General features: G+C 39.3%; 1 protein-coding gene across 23 annotated transcripts in view; it reads left to right on the top strand.

The window, feature by feature from the left end:
- Positions 1–20,865, top strand: part of ptprfa (protein tyrosine phosphatase receptor type Fa) — a 330,493-nt gene that overhangs the window by 96,146 nt on the left and 213,482 nt on the right. For all 23 annotated transcript variants that reach the window (XM_025899236.1, XM_019345881.2, XM_025899243.1 and 20 more), the window contains one exon: positions 4,324–4,498. In XM_025899236.1, the coding sequence (XP_025755021.1) occupies positions 4,405–4,498 (94 nt within the window). In that variant the 5' untranslated portion in view covers positions 4,324–4,404. The remainder of the gene's footprint in view (positions 1–4,323; positions 4,499–20,865) is intronic.

Genomic DNA, 20,865 nt, shown 5'->3' with positions numbered 1-20,865 from the left:
ATATGTCATTGGTGTTATAGTTAATATTTGATTTTGAATAAAAACGTTTCTTGATTTGACGTTCTATCACAGATATGCTAAAATATTGAAAAGTAAACAAATCAGATCCAATAGAGCTTAAGAGGTCTCACTGTGATTGGTAGCTGAGGTGTGAGTTGCTGCAGAATGGGCGTGTTGTGATTTGTGAGATGGCTGAGTGCACATGAAAGTGTTGCAGCTGTCTCTACAGTGCTATTGGCAGACAGTAGTAATGCTGCTCCAGAAACACTGGAAATCCAGCACTTAGCCTCCTCCCTGCCTTCCTGTCACTGCACACTTAATGATGCGTCAAAGATGTTTGAAATTGTCTCCAAACTTTCTCTGAATTGTTTCTGTGAGACTTTCTGTAATTGTTCAACTTTTACAGTAAATAGTGGAAGAAGGTTTTTCAGTCAAACTGATGGAGAACAATCAGAGCTTTGTTTGTGAGGTTTTTTTCCTCCAAAAGAAAGTTTTTAGCTGTCGAGTAGTTTTGACAGAGTACCGTGTGCATCTGCATGGATGGAGATGCTGATGTGGATTCATGTTTCACTTTATCATTCAAGAAATGAGGAAATTCAAAGGAAACTACATTGTGACCACTCCTCTCTCCCCCAGTCTGATTTTAATGTGTGCTGGGACATATGGGAGTTGCGTGACCTTGCTGTTCTATTGGAGCTCATGTTTGATGTTGATGTGCGGTGAAGGTGGACAAATGGAGTTATGCTGTACTTGTGTCATGAATGCATTTCTGTATTGTTGTCAAATCAGTGGACGCCACAAGAAACGCAGTAACAAACAAGCTGCTGTGTTTCGTGGAAGACTCTAAAACAGCAGCCAGGTTCACCTGTGGAGAGAATTACTTAGAATGATTTATCCAGGCCAGCAATTATATCTCAAGTACTGTCAACTCATATTGTAGGTTAAATCTACTGGGCAGTCTCTTCACCGGAAGACATTTATCATATATCACTGTAGCTTCCTGTTTGATGTGGCTGAGGACCCCACTGTTTCCTGCCTGCTTATTAAGCGAAGACATATAAACCCTGTTTCCAGGTTTGCTTTGTCTTTCAATCAGCTGCAGCACATTGTTTTAGCTGCACTGAATGCTGTGCAGCTGATTCATTTATTTAACTGTCCTTTCTATAAGAACTTTTTGTCCCAGTCTTACTGCTGTGGCTCACATGGGCTGGAAGTGCCACAGTCTTGTGTTGCTTTATCTTTTGTTTTTGTTTTTTATTGTAGAACATACAACAGGAAAAGTGTGCATTGACAAAAGGAAACACAAAGCAAAAATCAACACACAGTGACTTAAAAAAGGAAATCTTTGCAGTAGAGGATGTGTACTGGTGCATCATGCAGACAAGCTATCCATGCCAGCCCATATGGAAAAGATATATATAAATCTTACAAAGTTTGTATCTGTCTTGTGTGAAAATGAAAATCATACAAGGGTGAAAACAGATATAAGATCCCTTGAAAAATTATATAATGAAACTTGTATGTTTTGGATACTTGCTAAAACAGTATATGAAAGTAATGAGAAAGTGGCCACTTTCATGAGTAAATCATATACGTTTTTACTATTTCTTTTCCATATGGGAGGAGACCGTGTGTGCACAAATATATTTAGTTGCCAGTTTATTAATATACAAATAGCTTCAATGTATCCACTTAAATACAGTGGTCCTGCAGTGACATGCGAGTTTCTGTTGAAACTGTTTCAGAGAGGTGTGGTTCTGTCTACATCCTGGAGGAGGAAGTTTGCAATGCTGTTGCACTGTGCTGTTTCTTTCATGGAGTTTACCTCTTTCACTATATTTGGGAATATGTTTGAAACATATTAGAAACATACAACTTTGAATCCTCAAAGTCAGTTATTTTACTTCTAATGATGATTATTATATATTGCAATAAGTGCTAAAGCTCAGAGACGTCCAATACAAAGGGCTGCTCAGGTGGCTGAAGGACAAGAATTGTAAAAATGAAAGCCTGACATTTCAGTGTGACAACATGATGTTAAACTAATCATTTTAAAAGAGATATTTCTTTTGCTGAGGGAATCCATAGACACTTATCTTTATGACATTTCCATCCCCTTTCCTTTGTCTAATGGAAGCAAAGAAATTCCAATTTTCCGGAGCAGTTTAAGCGAGGGCTGCAGGTCCCTATACCTTTGAGTCAGGTTCAGTTTCTAAACACAGAGAGTTTGATATTTAATAATCTTAAGTGATTGGCGAATGCAGCCATGTTAAAATTTATACAGCCATTAATATGAAATTCAGTTGTTATATGAACTTGTTTCCAGTGGGAGCTGAGCTCCCGCAGGCCTGGTCTTTGTCACCAGTTCTTAACTGTTATGGACAGAATTTCCAGGCTTGTGAATGATGTGTTCCCTCTGGTTTATTTGAGCAGTGACCTTAATGTCACACTGGGGTGGTTTATAGTTGATATAGTTTGATACAGTGGGGACGAAAATTAGCACCCAAATCTGAGGCCACAGCTTTAAGTTGCTGCTCCAAACTGAGGAGTTCAGTTAAACCTTTGATTTTACTGATTGATCTATGTGACTATTTTTACTGATGGAAACAAGCTGTCTACGTCTAGGCCTAGGTGATGTGTTTCTGGCAGACCAGGATGTGCTGGAGAGATTATGTCTCTCTGGTGGCTTCGTAACTTGTTCGTGTCTTCGCTGGGAGAACTGGAGTTAGTGGCATCTCTGCTTAGACTGCAACCTCTATGGTTTAATAGTAGAACCACACTGGTGAGCGCAATGACCTCCAGTATGTTGTTGACTCAGTGAAGTGTTGGTAGCTGGTAGCAAAGCTGACTTTTAGTGTTTTTGCCAGTTGATTGTAGCAGAAATAACCGATGAAGCATGAGAATCATCTCTTTGTTCTTAGAACAGTCGAGCCTGAAAAACTGGATTGTTCTCTTGTTCTTACTCTGACATCCCTGATTACAGAGTCAAATATAATGACTGACCAACGTCTCTGTGACTGACCTTTCAGTGAACCATATCCAGAGCAGATGCTGGTGTTTCCTGTTAACTGGAGTTTCTGATTAACTGGTTAACCAGTGTGTGTGAGACAGATGTGTCGTAGGTGTGATTTATTGATGTTTTCAGCATGTCCTTACTTGGCACTGGAGCTAAAGCCTCAAACTCAGACAGATACCACCAATTAAATCAACACCAGCTAAACCAAAACCTCAGACTTGCACGTGTGCAGATACGCAATGCAACACTTCTGCTGAAGGTGCCTTCAACAGGTGTGAGAGTGCAGGTGTAGTGTTTGTTTACCCTACAAATATAAAATAGTGTTTTATATAGTTTTTTCAAACTACCAGCACACAGGACATGACTCTACCATCTGCTGCTGATGCTTTGTAACTCTATACCTTACTCTGTACAGTACTGTAACTTACCCACATGAGATACTCTGGAAATCACTGTGCTGGGTCCAAAAATCGAAGACATAACAAAATTCTAAAACCAAAGCTCTCTGACTTGTTATTCGTGTGACTCACACGGTCCCATGCCAAATGCATCCTGCAGGTGTAGCCACCAGAAAGACATTCTCACCGGCCAGCCACACGGCAGCATTTTGCATTTAGGCATGTAGCCATAGTCGAGAAGTCCTGCTGAAGCATCAAAACGAGAAAAATAGAGGAGTTAAGTAACTTTGCACACTGGATGGTTGTTGGTGCCAGACAGGGTGGTCTGTCTGAAACTTCTGATCTACTGGGATTTTTGCTGCACAGCTTTCTCAGGGGTTTAGAGAGAATGACCCAAAAAAGAGAAAAAAAATCATCAATTCTCAGGGCAAAAATGTCTCGTTGAAGTCAGAGCTGTGACTACTTCGAGCTCATAGGAAGGCAACAGTCACTCAATAACTGTTTATTACAACCGAGGTACTTAAAAAGAGCATCTTTGAACACACAACATGTCAAACCTTGATGCATTTGGCTACAGCGGTAGGACACGCAATGAGGCGATACTCTTGTCAGCTAACACTAAGAAACTGAGGCTTCGTTTTGCACAAGCTCAAAACTGCACAATAGAAGATTGAAAAAATGTTGCTTTGTAGTACATTTACACTTTAACCTGGTAGACTTCATTACCTTCAGATGTTTAATCAGCATTAGCACTTGTGTGTGCTCTGCAAGTGTGTCTGACTCTATTAACTGGGGTTGTAATAAAAAAGAACATAAAACACTTTAACCACAAGCGCACGACAACACACTTAAGTACACTGATGTACAGAACCTCTGACTTTAACATCGGGTTTTCTTCTCTTGTTGCAGGTGTTCTTCTATGAACCTGTGAGGTCATAGCCATCTAACAGCAGCATCAGCACCAGAGGAGAGTTTACCAGCAGTCGGACCATGGACCTTAGATTTAGACGACTGTCGCCTCTCACCAGGGCGGCTCTTCATCTCCTGCTGCTGGCCAGACTGGTGCTTCTTTCTCACACAGAGAGTGAGTCCACATAGCTCATAGCTGTGCCTACATGTTCACAGTTTTACTGACAGCTAATATCCATTAGCTGACAGGAAGTGTGCACAGACAGCTTTCAAATGGAAATGTGTTATGTGACTGACATACAGCATCACTGCTCAGTTGAAAAAGCCCTTTGAAAAGCTTTGATTTAACAGCTTTGATACATGATTTCATATTTCACATTATGAAAGCGTCACACAGAAAACTGACATCCTGTACCTTTTCCTGCATTTGAAGGGCATTTTTAAAGTAGGACTATTCTGTTATTTTTCAGCTCCGTATACAATAAACCTCATGGGTCCCGACTGTTATTGATGCCCCCTGTTTAAACCAGCTTTCTCCTAATTCGCTGCCTCTGGTAAACAGAAGATTTGAACAGGAGGTGGATGGGGCAGCAAAGCCCCACCTGCCTGCTTTGTCTGAGATGTCCATGTCAGGGATTTCCTCTCTTTATTAAACCATAAATTCAAGAGTATAAAAAACTATTTAAAAAAAGCATTAGAGCAGTGTGAAGGTTGTGATTTGGAGTTGGAGGGATTGTTTGTACATACGCTGACTTCATTTTTGAGCATCCACACTCTAATTGTTTATATATAACAGAAAATAAGGAAAAAGGTTTTATTAACTCTTAAATGTAGGAATTTGACAGTGAGCGCTAAAGTTCCTTAAACATGCATTTTGTTTAATAACAGGAAGGATTGCAAAAAGAAATCTGGTTGTACACCAGAATTGTTTTGGCCGATGACAGCATGTAATAAATTTATAATAAGTAAAACTAAAAGTACTTTTTTGCAGCGAGAGTTGAGAAAACAACATTTCATTTCCAAGTAGCATTAAAATGAACTTTAATGGTGGTCAGAAAGTGTAAAATAGAGCAGTGATGTTGGCAGAGGATGCAATTTAAAAGAAAGTGTGAATGACTTCTTCCCATGCCCAATCTCCAGCTCCGTTTTCTGAAATTCAGATGAAGGCTTTTTGGGTTTTTTGCGTAATCTAGCTAAAATAAAATAAAAAATAGAAAAACAAACTGAAAACATCACTCTGGCGTCCACGTAACAAAAATCCAGCCCTACAACCTGACCTTACTCTTGAGTTTGCCTTGCGGTTTCATGCAGCATGAAGTTCTCTTTTCAGCTGCCTTTAACAAACACCATTCCTCACAGGACTATTGTGGGTTGAATGTCAACCAGCTTGACTCTACCTGAGGCCAAATCAAAGAAAAACAAAAATAAAGGAGAGAAAAGAAAGTGAGAAAGGGATCGAGAGATTGTGTGAGAGAGAAAAGGTCTGGGCCGTTTCTGTCTCTCTTAGACTGGTGAAATAAATGTGTCTTGAGAAATCCATTTTTATTCATATAACTCAAAGTCAGATCAATACTCATTTGAAGGCACTTTTTGTGAGGTAAAACTTGAATTACCACAGATATAAACCCAACCAATCCAAAGACACCCAATGAGCAAAAATTTAGAAAGACGTTGTGCATTTAAAGGCAATAATCGTAAAGTCTGACAAGTATCCTGTAAAAAGAGCTTTACTTAAAAGCACTTATAAAAACTTGTAGTTGATCACAGCTAAAGAAGAGTGCTGGTAGATATCATGGTTAAGACAGAAATAAGAGCTTGTGCTGTAGAAGACATTAGAGAATATGAATTGTAAAAACAAAGCAAACAAAAAACTGTCACAAACTCTACCCCATGTATCGACTGAAAAGGCGACGTTATGATTTTGTGATTGACCAAAGCAGCAACTCCAATAGAGCCATAAAAACAACAACTATAGGAGGAACTGAGATGGTTGCTGTTTGGGTCAGCTGACATACGTTTCATTTGATGACGTTACATTTGAGACTAGAAGACTGATGGTTGTAGGCATTTAAAAAAGATGTTGCTCTGAGTTTAACCAGAACATCTCTTAGCCTCACAAACGGCTCAGGACTTTTTTTATGGCCACTTAGATGCATCTGCCCCAGAAAAAGTCTCTTTTTGTCTCCCACTAAAACATCCCTAAACCAGTAAGGTCTTTAGTTTACACCTATATTTAGCCTCAGATACTTTCTGCAGTATATTCGGCCCAGTCTGCACTAATATGTTTAGGAAGAACATAAAAGGTCAACATTATTATAAGCATTTCATTTGCAGAGGGGTCGTAGTGGGGTTTGGAGACTAAAAAATGGTCTGCATGCACTGAGCAGACTCCACTTAATTTGATAATGGTTATGTTGTTCTTCCTTTAGAATCCCATTGAACCCAGTCATACATGCGTAATCACCACAGCATTAGATCTGCGAAGGACAAAGGATGTAGAGGTGAAAGGTTAAGTAGGAACATTTGGAAAATGGAATTCTGTATTAGTCCAGTCATAAAGGGAAATGAGGCTGACATTCACGCAGCTACAGTAACAGCATCAGAAAAATAACTAAATTCCTAAACATCACTATGCTGTAGGAACTGTGGCTTTTGAGATCTTCATGGATCTATGTGTAAATCTAAATAAAGAGTTTCATGGTTTTGGATGCTTGGGGACAGTAAGCAACATTGTACAGTGTTTCCCACAAGGCAGGGGTGCAAAGGAGGTGATGCTTCCATACATAAATGAATAAATAATGCCATATCATGTCATTCCACCAAATGAAACAGAAGTTATTCTTAAGCTTGTATTGAGGGCCAACTAAGATTAAAGTGTAGGCATAAAGCATGGAATTACAATTTATTCCCACATTGCATAAGGACGGCGTCATCATAGACGATCTTAGATGTTTTTCCATTTTGGGGTTTATTCCACTCACATGACACTGCTGTCAATCAAGGTCACTCAACATATACATGAGAACGAATGAACCCTATTCTGAAAGTATACAACATTTCTACATGTGTCAATTTACAGTCACTGCATTACAGAGTCAAGCATGTGAGGCCAGCCAGGCCGTAATAATCAATAACAGTCTTTCCAGATCTGCAGATCTCAATGCATCGAACTGGCACATCTTATAATCTCAAAGCTGCTCTAACACGTCACTTTCTCTGTATATTTCTGTGAAACAACCAGCGTATTTACTCGCAGCTCTTTCAGCAGTGCAAAGACCGTGTTCATGCAAGTCAAGAGACATGGTCTACATTTAGGCCAGGCAGGGGCAGGCTGACGCTTCAGAGGTCTCCGAGGCAGAGGAGGAGCTCCGTGGAGGGCAGTGTTTCTCGACAACAGGTTCATTATCAGGGCTATTTGCTTTATGGCTGCAATGAGCACATTTTATAATTTCCCTTTATAATTTGCAGATAGGAATTCATCAGCGAGCTGTGTCAGTAATTACCTTCCAGTGTGAGAACTCCGGAGAAAATGAGAATCATTAATTGCTCACAAAGAATTGAGATTTTCTCAGATTTTTAATGAAACCATATTAAAACCATTTAAACCTGATTCATGGAGTTTGTGTCAGAAATGGAAACCCTTTAATTCCCCAAAATTACCACTGAAATACACAAAAGTCATTTTACATGCTGCTGGAATCAACCGGCGCTCTCGATACAGGAACTCACGATCCTGCCAGCTAACAAATTTACAGTATTTAGTTTCACATCAAAATTAATGCGATATGCTTATTTTAGGGTTCACTTGTAGGCCACAGTCAAATGAGTGACACGGGTGTCGTTACGGTTATTGATGGAGCATCAGTCCAAGCTTTACGAGGAAAGTTACAGAGTAAAAATAGAAAGCACCGTGCCCTCTTCGTTCTGTGTGTACGTCTGTGTATCATCAGGAAGGTTTTCATAGCCCGTTCTTCTGTAATGTCCTATTGTGAAACCTTGAAAATGATTTTTGGACATCATCAAACAGAGAATGCTACGCTGCACACACAGATCATCTGTTTGAGCATCAGATAAAGTGGGACATCATTTACAAAATGAACATTATGCTGTAGTCAGTAAGACTTGAAACTAGCGATTGAGACCATAAACTAATCAGGAAAGTGTTCACCGAGGACATAATGTTTTCTCACCGGCTTTGATAGACCTCTTTCTGAGGAGTCGCCCCCTGCTGGCTGTTAAAAGAATGCAGGTTTGAGGCACCAAATGTTGGATACACCTTTTGGACAAGACTTTTTTAAACAGTGGATGACCAAAACATTTCCTAGAATATTTGTTTCATGTATTATGACTTGCATGTGTCTGGATGGAGTCATCAAGTGAAAGGAACAACACATTCATTACATTTTATAAGCCTTCAAATTAAGGGAGTGAAACAAGAAAAAGAAAAACAAGCCTATGATTCCAATATTCTCAAAGAAAAATGAAGATGCACTGCAGTATTGTGCTGTGGATGGTTGGCTGCACAGCAGTTTTCATGACCTTAATGACTTCATAATATTGCATTTTGTGCGACTGTTTCCTTGTGTGCACAGTTGGCTACTCAGTGTAACACAGTCCTATCATTTGTTGATTAAGTTTGAGGAGGAATCATTAGCACTTGATTTGATGCAATAGATCTCCCTGTTGATGCAGTGTGAGGGGTTGTAAATGAGATGGATGAATAGAAATTGTCATTTTAATTAGTTGAGTCCATCAAATACTGAAATGTTCTCCACATGTGCTGATGAAAACGACCTCCTTCAAAGGAAAAGACATAAGCCATGTGATATTATGTCTGTGTAAGCTGGTTGCATGTCAAATGTCAGCGCTCCGCATGGAAGGAGTGCTGCAGTTCCACAGCTGTCTGTGGCTTATTTTCACCATATAACAAAAAGGCCTGATTTTAACAGTGCCCAGAAAGTAAAACCATTAGGCTGCTTGATGAATGATTGCATACAATTAACTACCTGATGTAAAAGACTGAGCTGAACACAAAGTCTTTTAAAAGCAATAAAAGTTTCATCATAGTCTGTTTTTAAAAATCATTTCATGACTCACTCATAATAATTGGACACAGTGTGTACAAAATTACCTTTACTACCCCACTGCTTTCCAAACAACGTACATTAGAGCAAACTCTGTTTTAGTTCTTTGATTTTGATTTTTTAAAAGCATTATTCCAAAGTATTTATGTGGAAGTATCAAAAACCTTTCTTTCAGTTGTACAGGTTTCCAATTTATCACATTTCCAAGCCTGGCCGTTCAGGTTAGATGACTTACATACTTAAATGTATCTGCTTTAAAACTTAAAATGTTCCCAAACCTTATTTAAATACAGAGAATATTAGAGAAACACAAAGTTTTAAGCCAATGAGCGACACTGTCTGATCACTACAATTCACTGGTGGCTTGCAGAAGTATGTAATCATTCTCTGATGCAATGCAATCGTATTTGACACTTGTATAAATTTGCAACAACGGTTTTGTGGAACAGAAATGTTCTGAGTTTAAGTAATGGGCATGACTAACCTGCAGTAGCTCATGGTACACCCGCCAAGCAGACGTGAGCACCTGCACAAAAACTACTGCTGTAGATGCACAAAGAATCAATATCAGTTTAAGTTTAAGTGGACGATATATTTAGAACATTTTCATCTTCTTTCTGTCAAGGAAGTGAAGCCATTACATTCCAGACTCCATTGACCAAAACAGTAATTTTACGCCACAAAACAAGGGAATTGCTTGTCTAACGCTCCCTCGACTGATTCGTTTCTGACTTTGATGTTTAAATGGATTAGTTCACAAAAAACGCAAAAGTCACACAAAGTGAACACAACTCCTGTTTTCTGAAAAGTAAAAATCAATGTTTGTGTTCAGTCTCCCGGCCTTCGTTTTCTTTCTACAAACCAATAGTCTTTGCTGACTGTTGTCACGTATGAACTTTAAGCACTACGTTAACATGTACTGCGCAGTAGACTCTGGGTTATTAGCATTGGACCAGGCTCCATGCTTCAGTGAATCTAAGACCACAAGAGCTGAAACACTGGCAAAGTCTTACTGAGCACAGACTTTACACATCAGACTGTAAGATGGAAATGTTATTGTCTAATTCTATATTATTTCTGAAAATATATTAAAAAATCAGCTCTAATAAAAAAACTCTTAAAACTTTTTAAAAACTGTTTTTCTAGAAAAAGTGCTCATTTTATAATGTTTTTAAACTTTTAACTGTTAAAGTAATGTACTTGGTAATGAGCCAGTCTGAATTGTGTATATATATTTTTTCTGGAACAAATTTTATTTGCTTGTAGTAAATCATTTACTTGTTATGAATTATTGCACTACTAACGTTCTTCTCTCAAGTAGATTCAAGAGAGACTTGTTTGCTTGGTAAAACCAATGCATTCCTGTTTTACAGTGATGAAATATTTACCTCCTCATATATTTGAGGGCGTTAAACCAGGAAGATATTCCGATCATTTCCCTTCTCCAGCAGTGATGAGTTATATGTCTTATACAGTGCTGTGAAAAAGTATTTGCTGATTTCTTTGGGGTTTTTTGCATTTCTGTCATCCTAAAAATGTTTTGGTATCATAAACCTAATTTTAATATAAAGCAAATATGACAGGTGTAACTACAAAATGAACATTTAAAATAATGATTTAATTTCTTAAGGGAAAAAAGCTGTCCAAACTAACTCACTCTGTGTGAAGAAATAACTGTCCCTCTTTTTAAATCATAAATTAACAATCATTAACCACATTTTTGGGAAAGCTGTGTTGAATTTCACGAGCCACACCCAGGCCCGATTAATGAGAGACTTGTTGACTCAAGCAATCATTTAAATAAAAGCTGTCTGACAAAGTGAAGTGGGGTGAAATATCATAAAAAACAAAGACATTATGCAGCAATCTAAAGAAACAGCTGAGAAACAAAGTCGTTGACATTTTGGGTCTGACAAGGATTACAAAACCATTTCTAAGTCTTTGGGACTCCAGTGAACTTCAGTTAGAACCACTTATAGAGAAACCTTGGTACTGGTGCGAACCTTCCTAGGATTGGCTGGCCTACTAAAATTACTTCCAGAACGCATTGATGACTCATCCATGAGGTCACAAAAGAATCCAGCACAATATCTAAAGTTTAACTTTTTGTTTGAGTCCTGTTACATCTGGCATAAAACGAACAAAGCATTTCATAAAAGGAACGTCATACCAACAGTCCAGCGTGGTCGTGTAAAGGTCTGGGCTTGGTTTGCTGCTTCTGGATCTGCACGATGTACCATCATTGATGGAATCCTGAATTCTGCTCCTAACCAGGAGAATGTCCAGCCATCAGTTCAAGCCTTGAAGCTCAGTCACACTCTTGCTATGTAGCAGCACAATGATGTGAAAACTCCACCTCTGTATGGCTTTAAAAACAAACACACAACCTTTTTACACCTGGACAGGTAAGTTTGAATTATCCTTTTTTTAAAATAAACAAAATCCACATATAAAAACTTTATAAAAACATTTTGTATTTACATGCCTTATCTTTGTTTAATAATAAAATCTGAAATGTGTGACAAAAATGCAAAATGTATATATATAAATTAGAAAAAGAATAGGAAAATAATTTTTCATGGCACTCAATTAAACATGTTAGTGCACTTTGCATAATTCAGCTACTCGGTCTTTTCCACGCAGGGGTTCTTGCCTCTCTTTTCTTCCTGCCCAGCTCTGCTTAGATTTGAGACTCCCCTGGGTCGCATACACATAATGATTAGAAAAATAGAATCAGTTTATTCCCTGTGTCTTTGCCTCCCTCCTCCCAGCATTCATGCAGCATGTGGGTACTGCTGCCATACTTGCGTGGGAGGCAATTTTGCGGGTCATGAACAAGAAGCAGTAGTGAACGATGTATTATTTATAAGTACAAACACAAGTGGCAGCCGTGTCTCTGCATCCAGCTCTCCAAACAGAAAGGAAGATTACTAAGACTCTGCCAGGCTGTCTGACAGTTTGGGGATTCGATTTTAGACAGTGGAGTAAAATGATGAGTTTAGTCTCGACTATGCAACATATGTGAATGTAGAAGATTTATAAAGTCCAGCTTGGAATCTGCTTCCTCCTGAAAGAAACTCTTAAAAGTCCATTTGCGCCTGTTCAGTTAATTATTGAGTGATGATATATTTAACTGTTTGCTACATTCACGCTGCTCCTCAGCCTGGTTGAATTTATTGGATTTGCAGGGTGTGTGCTGGCAAACAGCTATTGACAAGAGTGTAAATTGATTGGTCCATGAGAATGTAAAGCTTTATCTCTGTTAAGATAAGCTGTCTTTGGCAGAGGGTTGACATATGGATTGTCATGCAATGAAGTGCAAATGTTGACTGTTTTTCCTTAAAAAAACAAAAATGTATCTTGGAGTCTCGACTGCAGACGTGAGCTGTTCCCTGAAAAAAGTAGAAGTAAACACCTTTATGAGCCCAACATTAGGATTACAGATTATCTTTAAAATTAGGAAGAATATTATTTAAATATGGTGAAAGGTGTTGTTGCACATGATGCTAATGCATGTTTCACTTTAAATGATTTTAGCTCATACGTTTATGCTATACATGGCTGTACTTGGACAGTAAATGTGAGAGCCCTGTTAGATTAGTATAACTCATTAAGAAGAATGTGTGAACAGGTTAAAGATGAACAGAATATTACAGCTCACTGTCTGTTGGATGGATAGCGTGCCATTCAAAGTAATAGGACCGTTTGGTTTCAGTACCAGTGTGGTGCTAAACTAGTGTACCACTGTGCCCCGTAATCATCACTGTTGTCTTATGGTATTTTCAAATGTCTTAGAATTCATAAAAAGTGGCTGAAAATACTGCCTGCTGCCATCAGACAGGCGCTAATGGGTTTCAATATTGACAAATGCCACTTGGGAGTTCCAAACATCATAAATGGAAATAATAAATGCAAATTTAGAGGTAGATTGACTTGTTTTGCAATGAGGGCAAAAACTAGATAAAAGAGGATAAATAAAGCAGAAGAAGAAAGCCTTTTTCTTTCCCATAATGCACCCCACTCTTAAACACATTTGATCACATTAATAATCAGCCAAACCCATTAGCTGCTTGCTGAACTGTTTACTTTTTGTTTTATTCAGTGTATTCCACTGTTGAGCGTGAACCCTCGGTTATATCACCAACACTCAGCTGTGGCATCCTACTTATTCAGCCACATGGATAGGTTCCAAGTGCTCTGGGTCAGAATATAGCACTGTTTATTAACCAGATGACTGGAAACGTACAGTATTTAGGCCTAGCTCAGTCTGAAAACATTTGCTTTCACTTTTGTTGTTGTTATTGTTATTGCATCTTGTCATAAAAATGTACTCCTGGCAAAACAAAAAAGAAGGCAATTGTCTCGTTAGCTTTACAGGATTATCAAGTGTACCAACACATGCACAGCAGCCTCGATAATGACCCTGCAAATGTCACAACATATTGGGTGTAAACAAACCATGTTTTGCTGAGTTTCACATGCCTGGTTTAAATGCGCCGCTGATGATTTGAATTTTTAAAAAAAAGAAATCCAAAATGTCTCCGTCAGATGCGTTTTTTTTTTTTCAGCATGCGATTTAGTGGAGTTCTACTGTACGTCTGAGCTGTGAGGGAACTCTTCACGTTTGCTTTATGTCTTCACTTCATGGCTCTGTATCAGACTGCTTCCTGCTCTCTCAGCTGTACCGTGGATGCTGGAAGGTACGGGTGGTACACGGCTGACAGTTCATGCTGACAGGCCCGTCAGACGGCGGCACTGGCGAACTGGCAGAATTCTCTGTATTAGAGGGCGCAGGGTTGTGCTGTGAAACCCAATGAGCAAATGTTTGCTCTCCCCTCCATCCTCTGTTCATAGGCAAAGCAAATATTGTACTTCTGTTGATATATGATTGCTTTTCATGTGGTATCAGATAACGACATCATGGGACACATGAGAAGTCATTCAACTAGGCACCTTTTAATATTTACAGGTTGTCATTTGTTTTTATCAGTAGTACCCAGTATTCAATATTTTTTTACACTAGCTGCAAACATACAACAATTTCTGAGGCTGAAAAAACAAAGTCGGGTTAGAAGTGTTAATAGATGCTGTTCTTTTCATGGCCACTGGAGGCTCCAAAAGTGGGTCGGTCCAATAGACGGTGTAAAAGATGGCAGGAAGGTCAATGTCAGAGCAACCAAAGTTTAAATAATAAACCTAAATTATTATTTATTTCAAATTACAGGAGGTGAGATGCATTCATACTGCCGTGTATGTGCAGTCACATCCACTATATATCCACAAATCAGTGAAAAACGTAGATCCACCCAGCACTATTTATCAATCCAGTTTAATCATAATCACACACTGGGTCACATTTACTGACTACACAACACCCTCAAGCATAAACAACCTACTTTAAACCACATCATGATCTCGTATGGGTAACTGCAACCAAACACACACAGTACACTCAGAGAAAAATAATAAAGTACAAAAGCACGTGATGTCTTTGATGGCATAGTGTACACAGCAGGATGCGTTTTTCTTTCAGTGTAGAAATAGATTAATGAGCTCCCCATACTGTGGGACAGCTACTGACTAAAACTAAACAAATGAAGTTTTTAGTCCCAAAGACACTTCCCAAAGTGTGACCCATGTGTCCCAAAGTCATATAAATAAGAAAAGCAAAGATCAGAAAGTCAGAATTTAACAAAATAAATGAATAAATATAAAGCCCAAAGCAACTCAAGGAGCCAAATGGAGACAGAAAGATGGACACCGGAACTAAGAGGGAGATCAGATAAACACTTATCAAAGACTGGGAGGCAACACACAGGATTGATTCTCACCACAGAGCGAGATCGTACGGCAGAAATAACCTGAAGGTATAATAAAAGGAGCAGGGGGAGGGACAAAGGAAAGAATCAGACATTTACAAAGCCACAAGAAATTTTTATTCAGACCGGAGTAAACTTTAGGAGGCGTCAAAGTTAACCCAAGAAGACACGGAAAAGACTAAGGGTGATAGCTAAAACTAAGAACACAAAGCAAGGACTGTAACAAAGACCTTTATGCTGATAACTCATCCAAGAGGTCTGTGATTTGGTTATGGTCAGAATGGTTTTGTGGTATTCTATTTGAATAGTGACTTAGCAGGTATCCCTTTAAAGAGTTCTAATCATGATGCAGTATCTTGGTGCTGGCCTTTGTTTGTGTCACTTCCTATTAAATTAAAGTAGCTCTCTGTTCTCTGCTTTAATGCCACTTACATTAATATTCTTGTAATTTATGTAGCTGATAATAGTACTGACAATTATTTCTGCTAGAGACAAACTTCATTGACCTCTGCACCTAAACTGATTGCTTTTTGCCAGTTTGTCATTTCATCAAAGAACTTTGCATGAGAAGCTGCCCACTCCTCAGTTGGAGGCTAGCAGGAAACTGCAGTGTTTCTGAGGAGAAGCCAGATTGTTTATATGTCACTTTGACTGATCAGAGGTTGATTTGCATGGCTGCTTCCTCTCAACTCCACAGCCTAATGAGTCTCTGTGAGGAGAAGGCACTTTTTGTGAAACTGTTGTCACTTGTCATTGTGAATTGCCTCTGAAACACAGCTTTATTCCGCCTCACACAACATTTGACTGCCTGGCTGCATGCCTAGACACCATTAAATTCTGGAGCCCAAATGAGAAACGGGCCTGTAAGACAAGTGTGCTGCAGTGGGTGACAATGAGACGCGAAGCAGCAGGCTGTAAAGTCAGGGGGTTTGCTGAAGAATATCTGACCTAGGAACAGTATTAAGTCATTAAGTCTGGGGATTTTAAATCGTCCTTCTCCAGAGTAATTTTCCAGCTGCTTAACCTTTATCTAAGACAAACATCTAAGTTTCACCGCAAAGATTTTCAAATGAGAAAGTTACTCAAAACTTTAGATGGTAACTAAAACATAAACTAACATTTTTTGCAGCTATAATGACTAAAGTACCTTTCAGGGTGTCCTATATGATCCTTTGGGTGCTAGGCTTTGGTAAAGTTAGTGTGAAACACAAACTACAGCAGAACTGAGATGCAGTTATCTTTTTATATTCTTGTTCAAAAACAAATGAGCTGAACTGCAGGTTTGCAAACGTACCTACACTAGAAACATATTTCCATAGGACAGGAGTTGAGTAGATGAATGGGAGCTTTGTTATTGGGAACATCAGGACTCCTTGGCATCAGTCATATTAAAGCGCACACCGTAGTCAACATCTGTCTCCTCTGTCCTTCCATCAATCACTGGAAACATAAGTGGCCTCTGCCTTCAAAGTCTGACATGGAGCATATTTGCATGGAGCTAATTATATTTCTTCTTAAATAATGTCTCAGTTTATTCCTCCACCCTGTGAAGCAGCTTCTGGAGTGTTGAGGGTGTATTTATTTAACTCTTGCCTGTAGCCTGTGTGGGCGGCGGTTTGATGGACAGGATGTAATAGTGAGGATACAACGTTGTAGTTCCAAACAAAACAAGCCATCTTTGAATATGCATAAGAAATTAAGAGAGGAAGCACAGTCTGCGTGGGCTAGTGGGCGCACAGCGATGTAAACTTCTAAATGTTAATTATTGATTTAACCACACAATGTGGTTCACAAATGACTGATTGTCTAAAAGTGAGGATTCAAACAAATAATAAATAAAATTAATACACACAATATTGGTGATGAAGATCAGAGAAAGTGGAGTAATCGTTTGCAAAGGTAAAGACTGCTCAGCAGGTGACATGTGAAAAGTGCGAATATAAAGCTTTCTTGTAATGTCCTGATTCATTTCATATGTTTTTAATTCAGAAGTCTGATCTATACATAATGTGTGGCAGAAGTTATGTTTTTACTTTATTTTACCTTCTCTAGATCCACAAAGAGCAGAGTCACAGTAATCATTATACTATTAACTCAAAGCTATATAAGCTCAAGTTTCAAGTCAATAATAACAAAACAGTAATAAAACTAATTATTCATTAGTAGATAACAGTTAACTACAGTTTGTTAATGAATAGGTAATTGACAGCTTTTTAAAGTTTGTTATAAAATCTTACAAAAACATGTTGCTGATAAACGATACAGATCAAAACCTTCAGCTGATCTAGTGCACGACATAAAACATCCACTGAACAGAGGGGGAGCTGTCGCCCTCCACCACAGAAAGGTAGGATGAAATGTAGGCTGATGCTTTTCACTTCCACTCGTATTGCACATTCAGACTGGTATGTCTTTCATATTGTACTGAGCCACTGAAAGTTAAAAAAAGAAAAGGAAGGGTCAGGGCTTGGCGGGGAATAATTCTGAGAAAAAAGCTCAAAACTTACATTTTTTTTTCTCATAAATTTGCCTCTTTAATGTAAAAAATTCAGAGTTTTTTTTTTCTCAGAATTATTCAACCCAAGCCCTGACCTTCATTTTTTCCACCTTTAGTGGGCCTAATATGCTGTTGTGCTTTTCAGCTGCACCTAGGTGCATGAGCTCACAGCAAAGGTAGGGGAGGGCCGGTCATGTTGACAAATTTGATTGGTGTGCAGTGGATCTTTTGCACCATTGGCTCAAATGTGCGTCTGCCAACCAGGAAAATGTCCAGAGTGCCAGATGACCAGTCCAGCCCTGGTGAGTCTGTAGTTATTGCATTTCATATGCAGTTGTTGAGTAAATGTAACTATAAATCTGCTCTATAGCTGGAGTCAAAGCACTGAGCTTAACAATTTTCTTATCTTTAAGCGCACGCTCTCAGTTTCTGAAATTATAGCCTTGGTTGATTCATTTATAGCCCAGTTTATGTTTTACATACATCTTTAAAAACTGTCACTCTCTATTTGACCAGTTAAAGTTTTTTAAAAGGAAGGTCAGAACTATTTATGGAATGGGGCCACAGATTTATGACTTCTTTGGTGAGACTGGTGGTGTTGGTGGTGTTGTGGTGGTTTAATGTAACGTTTGACCCGTTATGCATACGCTGGACACGAGTGTGATGACAGCAGAACTTTTATTTACAACTTTGGTTTTTGTTTTGCTCTGGGACACAGACACTGCCGCTCTCTGCTGTCACGTCCGCTCTCCTTCCGCAGCTCTTCTTGTTGGCGGCGCACCTCCGCCGCCTGCTCCCGCTGGGTGGCCACTATTTCGGCCACCATCTGAGCCAGCTCCTCCCTTCCCTGGCTCCGGTAAGGACCCGCCGTGCCGCCTCCTGGGTTTCTGCACCAGTGTGGTGTGAATAAGGCACGGCGGGTCCAGGGATCAGTGTTTTGAGGCATTTTATTCACATTACATCACAACACACCACACCAACAACCCCTGAGTCCCCGTGTTTTTAACTGGGCGGGCATGATTAAGGATCCCGTGCAGGTGCGTCCGCCCTCCCTCCCTGCATGGCACCACAGGCCACGCCCCACCACACAGAGATAACCTCACACCAGTTTTTAACAGTCTTAATAACTATGACTCAGACTCATTGGTTATATGCAAAACACTATGTTAAAACTTAGTGTTACAATAAGGTGTAAGTAACAACCACTTGTTTGATTCTCTAATTTTCATATTGGCAACAATGCTGTGTGTTGCAGTCAAACAGTGAATGTGTGTACTAATAATATTTTGTGTCAAAACCTGATTTATATCTTGCTCTTTTTTAATATAGAGCTCTGCTGTAGTTCAGAAAAAAGGAAAAGACACACACACACACACACACGCACACACACGCGCACACACACACACACACACGCACACACACGCGGACACACACACACGCACACACACGCGGACACACACACACACGCACACACACACGCACACACACACACACACACACACACACACACACACACACACACACACACAATGGGCTCACATTTGAGAGCTACAGAGACTGGAAATGACAAAAAAGTAAAGTGCAGAGAGTCTAACACGATGTCGGTGTGGGGCATTTTGATGGAATCGTTTTACAATAAGAAAACAGAGAATATCGTAAACAAAGAGAATATTGACACAGATGGGTGAAATGATCCTATCCAGTTTTATTCAGACATATAGTTTTATGTGTTTTTGGAAACAGATGTGCCATGGTCTCGGCATAAACTGTTTTACGTGTTTCAAAGCTTTGATGTTGCGCTCTGTCTTCTGTTTTGCTCAAGCCGGGTTTTTACCGATGCTTGTTGTTCCCATCATCTCATTTCTGTATATCCTTCCTGTGACCTGTGGCACACCTGCATCAACTGTCCATTGTTTACATCCTATTGCTTTACTTTATGACTTCAGATGTCATATACAGTAAGTGTAACAGCATCGATGGTGACATTTATATTCATAGTTATTTTTAACTACAATAGCACAATGTAACAAACTATATATATTTTTTAATAACACATGCACAAATGGTAAAGTTTGACTGAGATAGTTGATAATCTTAAGTAGCTACTACCTAATAGCTCGTACTGAAGAAACACATTTCAATGGCTTAAGAACTTCACATAAGAAACTGATCACGACTGACTTTTTTCATTAGTTATATTCATCTTTATTAGTTCTGAACATCGTCATGATGGTGTTTAATGTGGTTCAGTTATGACAGTCAAATGGCAGCAGTAGAAATTGTGCTTAAAAATTTCAGCATTTTCGCTGCACTTTACTCTGCATGAGGGTGAGAATGTTGTTTTACAGGCTTTTTGGTTTAAAGTCTCTCTCCATGCCAGTCACAGTGAAACCTTGTCACCCCATACTGGTTTTTCACAGATGTACACGGCAGTTAGTGTGGCACGTAGGCAGCACACTCTGCTGAGTGGAAGGATTTGCTGGCTGGTGTCAGGGAGCCTGTCAGAGTGGAGGAGGTATGTGATGCCACAGGCCTCAACAGAATGTGTTAAAAGCACCGTCTCCTGTTTACAGTGGCATCGTTTACCAGAGTAATTGAGTGGAGAAAACGCTCTGCTCCTCGGAGCAAAAACCACCCATGAAGAGATGAGCTCATAACCAATGCACTTTATTCCACCAATTATTCACCAGCCTGCAGGAAGTTGGATATCAAGGCTTGTCTGAGAGAGAGATTATGACCTGCTGGGATTCACATATGCACATGTGTAAAACTCTGGATACACGATTAAGTGACCAGTCTGTGTTTAAAATAAGCCTTGTGTGTAAAAATGTTCAGAAAAACAAAATCTCTCTCAAAGGTGCTTCACAGACTTGGGCCACAGGGTCCAGTTTGGCCCGCTAGAAAGCTTTGCAAAGCATAGAAATTATGTCTATATAGTGAAGTGAGTTTCTAAAAGAAAAAACCGAAAACACATCTGCATGTATGAGCCTGATGTGGATGTGAAAACTAATCCCTGGCCCAGTCTCTAGGTACACAGGAAATGTAGAGCAGCTAAAACAGACACTAATACCCCAAACAATACAGCAAATCACTAAGAACAACCTACAGGTGTGTATGATTAAGGACACACAAAACTAAAGTA

This window comes from Oreochromis niloticus, linkage group LG15 (genome assembly GCF_001858045.2).
Source record: "Oreochromis niloticus isolate F11D_XX linkage group LG15, O_niloticus_UMD_NMBU, whole genome shotgun sequence".
Lineage (NCBI taxonomy): Eukaryota > Metazoa > Chordata > Actinopteri > Cichliformes > Cichlidae > Oreochromis > Oreochromis niloticus.
The sequence above is the reverse complement of the archived record's forward strand: the minus strand, read 5'-3'. Positions and strand labels throughout refer to the sequence as shown.